Source organism: Salvelinus sp. IW2-2015, unplaced genomic scaffold (genome assembly GCF_002910315.2).
Source record: "Salvelinus sp. IW2-2015 unplaced genomic scaffold, ASM291031v2 Un_scaffold1710, whole genome shotgun sequence".
Lineage (NCBI taxonomy): Eukaryota > Metazoa > Chordata > Actinopteri > Salmoniformes > Salmonidae > Salvelinus > Salvelinus sp. IW2-2015.
In genome coordinates, this window is record NW_019943100.1 from 107,127 (window position 1) to 122,801 (window position 15,675).

Consider the following 15,675-nt stretch of genomic DNA (forward strand, 5'->3'; position numbering starts at 1 on the left):
CGAATCAATAATTTGAAGGCCAACAACTTTTATATATATGTGTACATACATGTCACTATATCATGATAACGACATTGTACGAAAGGTGTCGAAGGATACCAATAATTTCAACTGTTCAGACACTCCAGCTTCAGAATCTTTAGACGTCCTACTGTTCAGACTGTTCAGACTCTTCTGCTGTTCAGATGGGTTCAGACTGTCATATCTTCCTTTACTGTTCATACTCTTCTACTTCAGACTCTTCCTACTTTCAGACTGTTCGACTCTTTCCTGCTGTTAGATTATTCAGACTCTTCCTGCTGTTCAGACTGTTCGGCTGTTCAGGACTGGTTTTCCTGCTGTTCAGGAATTTCAGACTTCAGTCTTCAGACTGTTCCTGCTGTTCGACTATCCAGCTGGTCATACTGCTTAACTTTCAGACGTTCCAGCTTCTACTTTCAGCCTTTCTCTGTGAGCTTTCCCTGTTCTACTTTTGGATTTCTACTGTGAGACTTTCCTACTGTTGACTGTTTCCTCTTGTTGAGGACTTTCCTTCTGTGAGACTGTGCCTACTTTTCAGCTGTCCTACGTTGAGAATGTTTCTACTGTTCAGAGCTGTTCTACGTCCTCTGTTTGAGACTGGTTCGGCTTCCACTGTTCCCTACGTTCAGATTTCCTACTGTCAGACTGTTCCTACGCCTACTGTTGAGACTGTCAGACTGTTCCATACTTTCTCGTTCAACTGTTCCTATCTGTTCAACTGTTCAGACTTTCAGACGTCTGCTGTTCAGACTTTCCAGACTGTTAGGACGTCAGACAGTTCATGGCTGTTTCAGACTATCAGGGGGACTTCATAATGTTCAGACTTTTCAGACTGCTTCAGACTGTTCACGTTCAGCCTGTTCCTGCTTGAGCTGTCGACCCGTTCCTACGGTTAGACGTCCTACTGTGAGACTTCCTATGTGAGACTTTCTACTGTTGAGACTTTCCTATCTTGTTGATGACTTCCTACTGGTGAGGACTTGCCCTTACTGGGCAGACCGTTCCTACTTGAGACTGTCTATCTGTTCAGACGTTCCTTACTTTCCTACTGTGAGGACTGTTTCGGAACTGTTCCTACTTAGCTTCTACTGTTGCTGTTCACGTTGGACTGTTCCTACTAGTGACTGTTCCTACTGCTCCGTTTCCTACTGTTGAGACGCTACTGTTCAGACTGTTCCTCTACGTTCCTACTGTTAGACTGTTCAACTGTTATACTGTTCTGACTGTTCCCTACTGTCTCATACGACTGCATTGCTATCGGCTGTGCAGACTTCCCGGTTCCTAGTTACTGTTCCTACGTTGACTTTCATGACTGTCCTTATGTCCCTTGAGACTGTTCAACTTCTACTTTCACTGTTCGCACTGTTCCCTACTGTTCGACTTGCCTACTGTTCGGACGTTTCTCTTCGACTTTCCTACTGTTCGAGGACTGCTCCTACTGTTCAGCTTTCTCCTCTTTCACGTTGTGACTGTTCCTTCTCGTGGAACTGTTTCTCGCGTTTACTGTTCGAGACTGTCTCTTCAGGTTCTACTTGGATTTCACGTGACTGTCTTGTTAGTACGTTGACTTCCTACTACTGCTACGCAGTTTAAGTTTCTACTGTTGAGATCTGTTTCCTTAGACTGCCTTAACTTTCCTTCGTCAGACTTTCTCTAGTTCCTACTGGGGTAGACGTTCCTACTGTTGAGACTTTCCTAATGTTTGAGACTGTTACTACTGTTCTACTTTGAACACGGTCAGACGTTTCAGGGACTTTTACTTTCTACTGTGAGAGTCTATAGATTGTTCTACTGATGAACGTTTCCTAACTGGTTGAGACTGTTCCTACTGATGGACTGCACTAGAGATTCCTAATGTTGTTAGCTGTACTACTTTCCTTACTGTTGACACTCTTCAGACTGACTCTAATCAACTCCCAGTGACTGTCTCTAAATGTATCTCTATAGTTTATACTGTTCCTATAGTTTATACTGTTCTAGATTTATACTTCTATAGTTTTACTGTTCCTATAGTGTTATAGTTCCTATAGAAGTTCTAATAACTGTCCTAAGGTATACTGTCAGACTGTCATATGTCCTCATTAGTTATATGTTCCTAAGTTATACGTCCAAGTATTACGTTCCTATAGGTTATACCTGTTCCTATAAGTTATACTTTCCTAAGTTCTACTGTCCTATAGTGTGACTTTATTATTCTTGTGCATACTTCAGATTTTCCTAAGGTTATATGTATCCTATAGGTTTATACTGTTCTAGTATTCAGATTTTCCAATAGGTTATTACTGTTCTATAGTAGTCTGTTCGATATGTTCTAAGGTTATACTGTTCCTATTCTTTCCTATAGGTATACTGTTCCTAAGGTTATACGTTCCTAGTTTATCTGTTCAAGTTAAGACTTTCCTTATATTTTACTGTCTATAGTTTATACTGTTCCTATAGGTTTACTGTCCTAAAGTTATACTGTTCCTATAGTTATATTCTATAGGTTTCTGTTCCCTATAGGTTTTTAATACTGTTCCTATAGGTGTTACTGTTCTCATAGGTTATACTGTTCCTATAGGTTATACTGGTTCAGATTGTTCCTATAGTTATACTGTTCCTATTACTGTTCCTAACTGTTCAATTTCCTAATAGTATACTGTCTATAGTTTACGGTTCTATGTTATACTTTCAGATTGTTCCTATAGTACTGTTCCTATAGGTTTAACTTTTCCCTATAGTATACTGTTCTAGATGTCTATAGTTTAAGTGTTTCACTGTCTATAGTGTTCTATAGTTCGTATACTGTCCTATATTATACTGTTCCTATAGTTATACTGTTCAGATTGTTCCTATATGTTATACTTTCCTATAGTTATACTGTTCCTATAGTGTATACTGTTCTATAGGTTTATACTGTTCCTAGAGTTAATAGTTTTATACTTTCTATAGTTACTTCCTATAGTTTTACTTCTATAGGTTATACTGTTCCTATAGTTACTGTTCAATGTTCTTCTATAGGTTATACTGTTCCTATAGGTTATACTTTTCCTATAGGTTATACTGGCCTATAGTTATACGTCATTCTATATGTATACTGAGTTCTTCAATAGGTTTACTACTGTTCCTTAGGTATAACTTTCAGATTGTTCCATAGTTATACGTCCTATAGTATACTGTTCATGCAGGTATCTGTTCCATATAGTTATACTTGCGATTCTCCAAAGGTTATAATCCTTTAATGGTTACTTGGCACTTTCCTGCTGTCTAGACTTTCCGACTGGTTCAATGCTTTTCTTAACTTTCTATTTGTTTAATGTACAGTAAGACTCTTACTGTTCAGAGCTTGTTCAACGTTTACTGTTAGCTTTTCTTACTTTCAACTGTTCTCTACTGGTCAGACGTTCTCACTATTCAGTGACTTTCTTCTGTTCAGACTGTTTCTACTGTCCAGATTTTCACTGTCAGACTTTCTAGTTCAGATCTGTCTTTCTACTGTTCAGACTGTTCTACTTCAGACGGTTCGTTCTTTAGACTGTTCTAGCGGTTCACTGTTTCTACTGTTCAGCACCTGTTCATGGGCTGTTCTACTGTCAGGACTTTCTCTGTGTTCAACTGTTTTACGTTCAGACTTACAGTATGTATCAGTGTCTATTACCGTATACAAACCCATTTGGCAGACATCGTTATGTAGTCATCGTATACCTTACATACAACAATTTAGTCGACATCCTGTATTAAGTCAGTCGTGCCTCGTAGTCCCGTACAAAAACATTAGGAGTGTCAGACAGCCTTGATTAGCTTAGTCGTAAAGTTATTACAAACACATAGTAGTTCGAATTCGATGTAGCTAGTTGTTTAGTACCGTACAATCCCATAGTGTCTCAGAGGTCATTCCTGTATGTAGATCGTAGTCACCGGACAACCCATATTAGGCAACACCTGTATGTAGCTTAGTCTCGTAGTACCGTACTAACACATAGTATCAGACATCTGTAGTACTAGTCTTATATCCGATACAACCACTAGAGTCAACATCCTGTATAAGGCAGTCGTGATAGGTACCGTACAAAACACATAGTAGTCAGACATCCTGTATGTAGCTAGTCGTAGTACATACATAGTCTTCTTCTTTACATACTGCCATAGTAGTCATGTCCTTCCACGTCTCTCTGTCTCACACCTGTGTGTCTCCTTCCAGAGTCAGAGGAGATCAAGGCGTGTCCTCGTTGTGGGGCCTACATCATGAAGACCAACGACGGCAGCTGTAACCGGATGAACTGTACCGTGTGCGCCTGCCAGTTCTGCTGGCTGTGTATGCAAGAGATCACCGACGTGCACTACCTCAGGTAGCTATAGCCACTGTTACTAACGGTTACCACTACCTCGTGTAGCTATAGCCACTGTTACTAACGGTTACCACTACCTCATGTAGCTAGCCACTGTTACTAACGGTTACCACTACCTCATGTAGCTAGTCACTGTTACTAACGGTTACCACTACCTCATGTAGCTAGTCACTGTTACTAACGGTTACCACTATCATGTCAGCTAGTCACTGTTACTAAACGGTTACAGCTACCTCATGTAGCTAGTATGTTACTAACGCGTTACCACTAACCTCATGTAAGCTAGTCACTGTCTTTAACGGTTACCACTACCTTCATGTAGCTAGTCACTGTTACTAACGGTTTACCACTATCTCGTGGTAGCTAGTACTGTTATAACGGTTACACTAGGGCCTGTGGCAGTCGTTTAATTTTGTCAGCCGGTTGTTGTCATGCAAAAGACTGATCGGTCTCATATGGTGTTTTCCGCTAAATGGAACATTTGTGCTTAAGCCTAACTGCCACGTGGGCATTGCCACCTCTTTACAATGTGAACAAATAGTCTAACCCAGTTTATCACAATTTTAAGCTGAAACGTTCTGATTTGTTGCGTCAGGCCACATTGCATAAAAACATTTTTTTTTAATGCTAGTGGTTGTATTATTTGGGATCATCATCGCATCCCACAACTGTACCCGACATATGAATTTGTATATTTATTTCCTCCCGACAGAACTGGAATAGGGTCGACTTTTGTATATGGGGGTAGTAGATTGACATAAGGCAGTGCTTTTGCTCTTCGTTAAGGCCCTACTTCATCCTTGATTGACTGACGAAAAACCAGTAAACGTGGCCACGTTCTTAATATCTTCAATATGCACATCGGAAGATCAGCGTGGAAGTGGCAATCCCTGAGCGTCTGTCTTACTTGTAGCCTGTGAGAAATGAACCCGATACACATGACAGAGAAGCCGTGTGGGGGAGACGCTTCAGCTTGCAACAGCACACTCCAGGGAGAAGGGCACAACGCAGCCACTCTGGTGAAGCAAAGGGGCAATGGATTTATTTTGCGTGCGTTACGGCCACAAGAGGATCCGCCGTGAATTCAGGCATTAATAAGTGCTTTGTCAATATGTTACATAATAGAGTATGTGCTGCCGGTGGGAAAAAAAACAAAGCAGATGCTCTTATTTAATTCATTTTAATCATCATTAGGTCGCATCCGCAAGCCCTTTACAATATTAAACAAATTACATATTCAGACAAACGTTTGTTCAGAACAACTAAAGTTACATAATAATCTCTAAATAAGCAATATAGAGGAGGACCTGCAGTTGATAGTTGGAATTTGCATACACCTAAAGCCAATACATTTAAACTCAGTTTTTCAATTCACAACATTTAAATCCTAGTAAAATTTCCCGGTCAGTTAGGATCACCACTTTATTTTGAGGAATGTGAAATGTCAGAATAGATAGTAGAGAGAATTATTTATTTCAGCTTTATGTCTTTCATCACATTCCATGTGGGTCAAAGTTTACATACACTCAATAGTATTTGGTAGCATTGCCTTTAAATTGTTGAACTTGGGTCAAACGTTTTGGGTAGCTTCCACAAGCTTCCACAATAAATTGGGTGAATTTTGCCCATTCCTCCTGACAGAGTTGGTGTAACTGAGTCAGGTATGTAGCTCCTGCTCGCACACGCTTTTTCAGCTTATGCTCAACAATTTTTTCTATGGGTTTGAGGTCAGGCTTTGTGATGGCCACTCCAAATACCTTGACTTTGTTGTCCTTCTGCAATTTTGCCACAACTTTGGAAGTATGCTGGGGTCACTGTCATTTGGAGACCCATTGCGACCAGCTTTACTTCCTGACTGATGTCTTTGAGATGTGCTTCAATATATCCACATATTTCCTCCCTCATGATGCATATATATTTTGTGAAGTGCACCAGTCCCTCCTGCCTGGCACCCCCACAACATGATGCTGCCACCCCCGGTCATTTCACGGTTGGATGTGTTCTTCGCTTGCAAGCCCTCCCCTTTTTCCTCCAAACATAACAATGGTCATTATGGCCAAATTAGTAATAGTTTGTTTCATCAGACCAGAGGACATTTCCTCCCAAAAAGTACATCTTTGTCCCCATCGTGCAGTGCAAACCGTAGTCTGGCCTTTTTTATGGCGGTTTTGGAGCAGTGCTTCTTCCTTGCTGAGCGGCCTTTCAGTTATTCATATAGACTCGTTGTTTACTGTGGATATAATACTTTGTACCTATTTTCTTCAGCATCTTCACATGGTCCTTTTGCGTTGTCTGGGATTGATTTTCACTTTTTCGCCACAAAGTAGTTCATCTCTAGGAGACAGAACGCATCTCCTTCTGAGCGTATGGACAGCTGCGTGTCCATGTGTTTTATGTATGCGTTTATTGGTTTGTACAGATGAATTCGTGTACTTTCAGGCGTTTTGGGAAATTGCTCCCAAGGAAAACCAGACTTGTGGAATCCTCAATAATTTTTCTGAGGTCTTGGCTGATTTCTTTTGAGTTTCCAATGATGTCAGCAAAGAGCACTGAGTTTAAAGGTTTAGAGATGCTATTCTTTTCTTCTGAAATACACTACATTTTCTTCATATCACGCTTCTTTAGACTGTCTAAATAAATAATGGATTTATTGTGAAGACTTATTAGAATCTTAAAAATAGCTTGTAAAGACTAATAGTGTGGATGACAGGAGTTATAATGTGGTTTATGTGTTATTAAAGGTAAATTACGGAAACTGGAGACGGACAGTTATTATTAATGACTTTTGCACAATCACCCGACTGAGCAAAAATTTGTGACGGACTCACACTGCCATTTGGAACCGACCCATTTGCGACCAAGCTTAACTTCGCTAGACTGTGTTCTTGAAGATGTTGACTTGCAATTACTATCCACATAACTTTCTTCCCTCATGAAGTTATTTATTTTGTGAAGTGCACCAGTCCCTCCTGCAGCAAAGCACCCCCACAAAATGATCGCTGCCCCCATGACTCATGACTCATGACTGCTGGTGTGGCGGTAATACGGTCACCGCAAAAGCCCTAGTTACCACTACTCAGGTAGCTATAGACACTGTATACTAATGGTTACCACTACCTCAGGTAGCTATAAGACACTGTTAACTAAACGGTTACCACTACTCAGGAGCTTATACAAGACCTGTACTACAGGTTCCACTACCTCAGGTAAGCTATAGACACTGTTATACTAAGGTTACCACTACCTCAGGTAGCTATAGACACTGTTACTAACGGTTACCACTAACCTCAGGTAGCTATAGACACTGTTATAACGGTTACCAACTACCTCAGGTAGCTATAGACACTGTTACGTAACGTTACCACTCTATCAGGTAGCTATAGACACTGTTACTAACGGTTTACCACTACTCAGCTAAGTATAGACACTGTTAGTAACGGTTACCACTACCTCAGGTAGCTATAGACACTGTACTAAGGTTACCACTACCTCAGGTAGCTATGGACACAGGCAGATACACAGGACAGACAGCGGACACAAGATAACATAAAGAGAAATGTAACCAAGAGAACAGACCAGCAGGCTCTACTCGAAGGTACTGTCATGTCCAATTTAGGTCAAGACTGACAAAGCTTATGGGATTTTAAAGATGTATAGATTCCAGCCATCAGATAAAATGTGGAATTATATACTACCCACGTCTTTCTCACATGAGTTCTAAGCTACGGTAGTAGAGGTTAGTGTCCAGAGAGGAGCAAGCCAACACATCCATAGCTAGTATCTGGGTGCATTCCAAATGGCACCATATTCCCTATATAGTGCACTACTTCCCTATTGGCTCTGGTCGAATGAGTGCACTATATAGGGAATAGGGTACATTTGGATGGATATATCTAGCTATAGGGAGTGTGGTTTGCTGCTATGTCTCTGTTTCTCTGTTTTAACGACATGGGGGTGGAGTGGTAGCAGCCATTGATTTTTCCAGTGTTGGACGAGCGCCAGTGCAGACTTTTCATCCATTAAATCACCCAAATCTGCTTCCAGGGTGTATCCCAAATGGCCTCATTTTCCCTACAGAGTTGATGGCCCTCTATTCCCTACAGAGTTAATGGCCCTCTATTCCCTACAGCGTTAATGGCCCTCTATTCCCACAGCGTTAATGGCCCTCTATTCCAAAAGAGTTAATGGCCCTCTATTCCCAACAAGTTAATGCCTCTATTCCCCTACAGAGTTAATGCCCTCTATTCCCTAGACAGTGAAATGGCTCCCTTTTCCCTAGACAGTGAATGGACCCCTTTCCCTAGACAGTGAAATGGACCCCTATTCCCTAGACAGTGAAATGGACCCCTATTCCCTAGACAGTGAAATGGACCCCTATTCCTAGACAGTGAAAAGACCCCTTTCCCTAGACAGTGAATTGGACCCCTTTTCTAGACAGTGAAATGGACCCCTATTCCCTAGACAGAGCCTTCAGAAAGTGTTCATACCCCTTTTCTTATTCCACATGTTGTTGTGTTACAGCCTGAATTCAAAATGAAAAAATAAAGTAAAATCACCCATCTACAATATCCGATAATTGCTGTTCCTACTTTTCAGACGGTTCCTACTGATCTCAGTGTTCAGACTGTTCAGATTTTTTTTCTCCCAATACACGATAAACACAATATTAAAACATATATTTTTTTTWATATTTGCAAAATGATTGAAAATGAAATACAGAAATCTAATTTACATAAGTATTCACACCCCTGAGTCAATACATGTTAGAATCACATTTGGCAGTGATTACAGCTGTGAGTCTTTCTGGGTACTTATCTAAGAGCTTTGAGTTTTTCCGGGTAAGTCTCTAAGAGCTGTGAGTTTTTCCGGGTAAGTGTCTGAGAGCTTTGCACACCTGGATTATACAATATTTGGCCATTATTATTTTTAGAATTATTCAAGCTCTGTCAAATTGGTTGTTGATCATTGCTAGACAAGTGTTTTCAAGTCTTGCCATAGGTTTTCAAGCAGATTTAAGTCAAAACTGTAACTCGGCCACATTTACTGTCTTCTTGTTAAGCAAGTCCAGTGTAGATTTCGCATTTGTGTTTTAGGTTATTGTCCTACTGAAAGGTGAATTCATCTCCCAGTGTCAGGTGGAAAGCAGACTGAACCAGGTTTTCCTCTAGGATTGTTCCTGTGCTTAGCTCCATTATGTTTATTTTTTTATCATGAAAACTTCCCAGTCCTTAATGATGACAAGCATACCCATAACATGATGCAGCCAGCACTATGCTTGAAAATATGGAGAGTGGTATTCAGTAATGTGTTGTATTGGGTTTGCCCCAAACATAAGATTTTGTATTCAGGACATTAAGTTAATTTCTTCACCACATTTTTGGAAGTTTTACTTTAGTGCCTTATTGCAAACAGGAGGCATGTTTTGGAGTATTTTTATTCTGTACAGTCTTCCTTCTTTTCACACTGTCATTTAGGTTAGTATTGTTGAGTAACTACAATGTTGTTGATCCATCCTCAGTTATCTCCTATCACAGCCATTTAAACTCTGTAATTGTTTTAAAGTCACCATTGGCCTCATGATGAAATTCCTGAGCAGTTTCCTTCCTCTTCGGCAACTGAATTAGGAATGCCACCTGTATCTTTGTAGTGACTGGGTGTATTGATACACCATCCAAAGTGTAATTAATAACTTTATGCTCAAAGGGATATTCAATATCTGCTTGTTTTATTTTTTTTATCCATCTGCCAATAGGTGCCCTTCTTTGCGAGGCATTGGATAACCTTCCTTGGTCTTTGTGGTTGAATCGTTGTTTGGAATTAACTGCTCAACTGAGGGACCGTACAGATTATTATATGTGAGGGGTACAGAGATGAGGTAGTCATTCAAACATCATGTTAAACACTATTATTGCACACAGTGATTCCACCCAACTTATTATGTCACTTGTTAAGAAACCTCTCTTGGGTACGTGAGACGTTAGCGTCCCACCTTTTCAACAGCCAGTGAAACTGCTGGGCGCCAAATTCAAATACAGAAATACTCATTATAAAAATTCAGAAAACAAAACATATTTTACATAGGTTTAAAGATTAACTTCTTGTGAATCCAACCACGGTGTCAGATTTAAAAAATGCTTTACGGCGAAAGCATACCTTACGATTATTTGAGAACATAGCCCAGCAGACAAATCATTACAAACAGTAACCAGCCAAGTAGAAGAGTTACACAAGTCAGAAATAGAGATAAAATGAATCCCTTACCTTTGATGATCTTCATATAGTTGCACTCAGCAGACATTCATTTACTCAATAAATGTTCCTTTTGTTCGATAAAGTCTCTTTATATCCAAAAACCTCCGTTTTGTTCGCGCGTTTTCTTCAGTAATCCATAGGCTCAAACGCAGTCAAAACAGGCAGACAAAAAAATCCAAATTGTATCCGTAAAGTTCATAGAAACATGTCAAACGATGTTTATATTCAATCCTGAGGTTGTATTTAGCCTAAATAATCGATAATATCTCAACCGGACAATAACGTCGTCAATATAAAAGGTAAACAAGAAAGGCACTCTCTCGGTCGTGCGCATCAAAAAGCTCTGTGACACTTTAGGGTCCACTCATTCAGACTGCTCTTACTTCCTCATTTTTCAGAATACAAGCCTGAAACAATTTCTAAAGACTGTTGACATCTAGTGGAAGGCATAGGAACTGCAATTTGAGTCCTAAGTCAATGGATACTGTAATGGCGTTGAATAGAAAACTACAAAACAAACAAATAAACTACTTCCAGAATGGATTTTTCTCAGGTTTTTGCCTGCCAAATCAGTTCTGTTAAACTCACAGACACTATTTTAACAGTTTTGGAAACTTTAGAGTGTTTTCTATCAAAATATACCAGTTATATGCATATCCTATCTTCTGGGCCCGAGAAGCAGGCAGTTTAATTTGGGCATGCTTTTCATCCAAAATTCTGAATGCAATCCCCTACCTTAGAGAAGTTAAGAWTTTTTTTTACTCCTGAGCTTTTTTTAGGCTTGCTCTAACACAGGTTTTGAATACTTAAGACTCAAGACATTTCAGCTTTTCATTTCAATTTTTTTAATTTGTCAAATTTTGGAAAACCATAATTCCACTTTGACATTATGGGGTATTGTGTGTAGGCCGGTGACACAACACCTCAATGTTAATCCATTTAACATTCAGGCTGTAACAACAACAACATGTGGAAAAAGTTGAAGGGTGTGAATACTTTCTGAAAGTATTGTATATGGAACAAACTCTCATGAATGCATTGCAGTCCCTCATGCTGTACATTCTAGTCCGTCCTCTAAACTCTTCTTCCTGTCTTTCGTCTTCTTCCTCCAGTCCCTCAGGTTGTACGTTCTGGGGGAAGAAGCCGTGGTCTCAGACCCGGAAGGTGCTGTGGCAGGTGGGCATGCTGCTCGGCGCCCCAGTAATCATCTCTCTCATCGCTGGCATCGCCATCCCCGTCATCATAGTGGGCATTCCCATTTACATGGGCCGCAAGGTACGAGGGCATGTTGACCCCTAACCTTAGCCCATTTACATGGGCCGCAAGGTACGAGGACATGTTGACCCCTAACCTTAGCCCATCTACATGGGTCGCAAGGTACGAGGACATGTTGACCCCTAACCTTAGCCCTTCTACATGGGCCGCAAGGTACGAGGCATGTTGACCCCTAACCTTAGCCCATCTACATGGGCCGCAAGGTACGAGGGCATGTTGACCCCTAACCTTAGCCCATCTACATGGGCCGCAAGGTACGAGGGGCATTGTTGACCCCTAACCTTAGCCCATCTACATGGCCGCAAGGTACGAGGATATGTTGACCCTAACCTTAGCCTATTTACATGGGCCGCAAGGTACGAGGACATGTTGACCCCTAACCTTAGCCCATCTACATGGGCCGCAAGGTACGAGGATATGTTGACCCCTAACCTTAGCCCATCTACATGGGCCGAAAGATAGGAGGACATATTGACCCTTAACCCTAACCCATCTCCATGGGCCGAAAGGTAGGAGGACATATTGACCCTTAACCCTAACCCATCTCCATGGGCCGAAAGGTAGGAGGACATATTGACCCTTAACCCTAGCCCCTAACCCAGCTACATGTGCTGAAATATAGGACCTTGTCTTATGCAGAGAGAAAAAGAATGTCCGCTCACTGTGAAGTCTGTCTGCTCTTTTTCTGCTCTCAAGTGATATTTTAATAAAGCTATCGGTGACACAAATATAACAATTCAACCATTTTTTCTGAATTGAAATTGTAAAAAACGACTAATGATACCTTATATGATCATGTCGACCATTTTGACATCATGAGTTCTTCTTCCCCTCCCCCCCAGGTCCACGGTCGCTGTAAGAAGAACAATATCTCAGGTAGTAAACATTACCTAACGGTGGCCAGTGGCGTCATGATGTCCGTGTTCGTGTCGCCTGTCATAGCTGCTGTCACTGTGGGTAAGGACAGCGACAAACAATGACAACACACACAACGAGAACACAAACAACGAGAACACACACAACGAGAAACACACAACGAGAACACAAACAACGAGATCACACACAACGAGAACACAAACAACGAGAACACACACAACGAGAACACACACAACGAGAACACAAACAACGAGAACACAAACAACGAGAACACACACAACGAGAACACAAACAACGAGAACACAAACAACGAGAACACCTCTCCATCTTGTCCACTAAACCCTAAGAGTTAGGCTGTAATTTACAGGGCAACTTGCACTTCCTGATTTGTTTTTCATGAATACTCATTAAGAAATGTTAGCGGACATGACTGAAGGCAAACGACATTTGTCTTGGGGTTGTGGTTTGAAGTGGGTGTTTCTTGGTTGTATCTTTGCCATGCAATCACAACAAAAAGTCCCAGTAGTGAGTACAGCAAGGTCATTTAAGCTAGCTGTGGTTTGGCGAGAACAACGTTTTGAAGTTGAGGACTTCTCCCCTCCCTCCTGACTTGCCATCTCAAGATTGTCAGCTAATTCAGTACTATGTTGGCTTAACCATGTACTGACCTTGTGTTTAGCCAAGCTGACAACAGCTAGCTAGCATAGCTTGGTGATAGCTGCAGCTGGCTAGACTATCAAATCAAAAGCAAATCAAATCCAATTTTATTGGTCACATACACATGGTTAGCAGATGTTAATGCGAGTGTAGCGAAATGCTTGTGCTTCTAGTTCCGACAGTGCAACAATACCTTACAAGTAATCTAACAATTCCACAACAACTACCTAAGACACACAAATCTAAGTAAAGGAATGGAATAAGAAAATATACATATAAATATATGGATGAGCAATGACCGAGTGGCAAAGCTTGCCTATGCAAGATGCAATAGATGGTATAAAATACAGTATATACACATGAGATGAGTAATGCAAGATATGTAAACATTATTAAAGTGGCATTATTAGTGTGACTAGTGATCAATTTATTAAAGTGGCCAATGATTTCAAGATATCTAGCTGACAGCAGCTAGCTAGCATAGCTTGGTGATAGCTGCAGCTTTCTCAGTCAAATCAGTTATGGTAAGAAATCAAGAGCCAGTGTCTGGACTGTGTTTCACAAGACACTCGTACTACAACGCTTTGCTACGAAAGTAGCTTGCAACTTAGTTTCAACGTTTCATCACATCGTGTACTATATTCAGGGGCGGCAGGTAGCCTAGTGGTTAGAGCGTTGGACTAGGAACCGGAAGGTTTGCTAGATCGAATCCCCCGAGCTGACAAGGTAAAAATCTGTCATTCTGCCCCCGAACAAGGCAGTTAACCAGTTAACCCACTGTTCCTAGGCCGTCATTGAAAATAAGAATTTGCCTAGTTAAATAAAGGTTAAGATTWTTTTTTTTTAAACAATAATATTTGCTGTTAAAGTCAGAGTCTATCATCTGTTTAATAGTGTTACTTTCCATCACACTGTGTTGTTATAATGGTACATGCAGTATTTTGGAAAAACTACTTCCTGGACAATAGAACAGCAATAAAGCAGTAATAGAAGTAATCCCAAATGGCACCCTATTCCATATGAGCCCTGGTCAAAAGTAGTGCACGACATAGGGAATAGGGTGCAGTTTGGGACTCAGTCATTGATGTCTTACTGGGTCAGAGATGGGTGAAGATAGAATATGACTTACTGGGAGAGAGAGAGATGGGTGAAGATAGAATATGACTTACTGGGAGAGAGAGAGATGGGTGAAGATAGAATATGACTTACTGGGAGAGGAGAGAGAGAGAGGGTGAAGATAGATATGACTTCTGGAGATATTGTTTATCTTCACTTGTGTATTATTATCAACATCACTTGCTTTGGTATAGTTAACATATGTTTCCATTGACAATTAAAGACCCTTCAATTGAATTGAGATGTTCCTGGTTCCAACGTCATAAGTTTAACTCTACCAGAGAGAGCCCGAGGACACAACACACACACACACACACACCACCACTCCATTGGTCAACTGGCTATCTCCTCATATGGTTCTCCTCTCAATCTGAGAAAAAAGAGCTGACGCCGCACAAGAAACACACACACACAGAATAGCCCTGGAATTGCCTTAGAATAGATATTGGAATAGCCTTGGAATGACTGGAATAGCCTGGAATAGCCCTGGGATGACCTGAATAGACCTGGAATAGACCTGGAATAGACTGGAATAGCCCGGATAGACCTGATAGACTGGTATAGCCTTGGATTAGACCCGAATAGACCTTGGATATAGACCTGGGAATAGACCTGGAATAGACCTGGAATAGCCCTGGAAGTAGACCTTGGATAGGAACCTGGAATAGCCTGGAATAGACCTGAATAGACTGGATAGCCCTGGATAGCCTGGAATAGAACCTGGAATAGACCTGGGAATAGCCTGGAATAGACCCTGGAATAGACCTGGGATAGCCCTGGGATAGACCTGGAATAGACCTGGAATAGGACCTGGATACGTAAGACCTGGAATAGCAAAGCCTGATAGCCCTGAATAGACCTGGGATACAAGACCAGAATAGTTACCTGGAATAGACCTGGAATAACCTGGAATAGACCTGGAAAGACTTGACTCCTTATTCTCTTTGATGATTGTAATTCAAACATGTTTGTCTCTGGCAGACCGGAGTCTCAAATAATAGTATTAGCAGTTTTCTTCTCAAATCCTATAACCTGTGTCTGATGAATCTTTGACAATGCAATAGTCCAAAAGTGCAAACCCCCCATCTTGGCACTCAAGCCATGTCAATCAAAATGAATTGCAAATGACTATTTGACCAATCTCTCTCTT

The 15,675-nt window shown here is 41.0% G+C and overlaps 1 protein-coding gene across 1 annotated transcript in view; it reads left to right on the plus strand.

Moving 5' to 3' along the window:
• LOC112071761 (E3 ubiquitin-protein ligase RNF19A) overlaps positions 1-15,675 on the plus strand; it is a 48,233-nt gene that overhangs the window by 26,465 nt on the left and 6,093 nt on the right. The window contains 3 exon segments of the mRNA XM_070439507.1: positions 4,202-4,349; positions 11,714-11,876; positions 12,719-12,833. Of these exon segments, the coding sequence (XP_070295608.1) occupies positions 4,202-4,349; positions 11,714-11,876; positions 12,719-12,833 (426 nt within the window).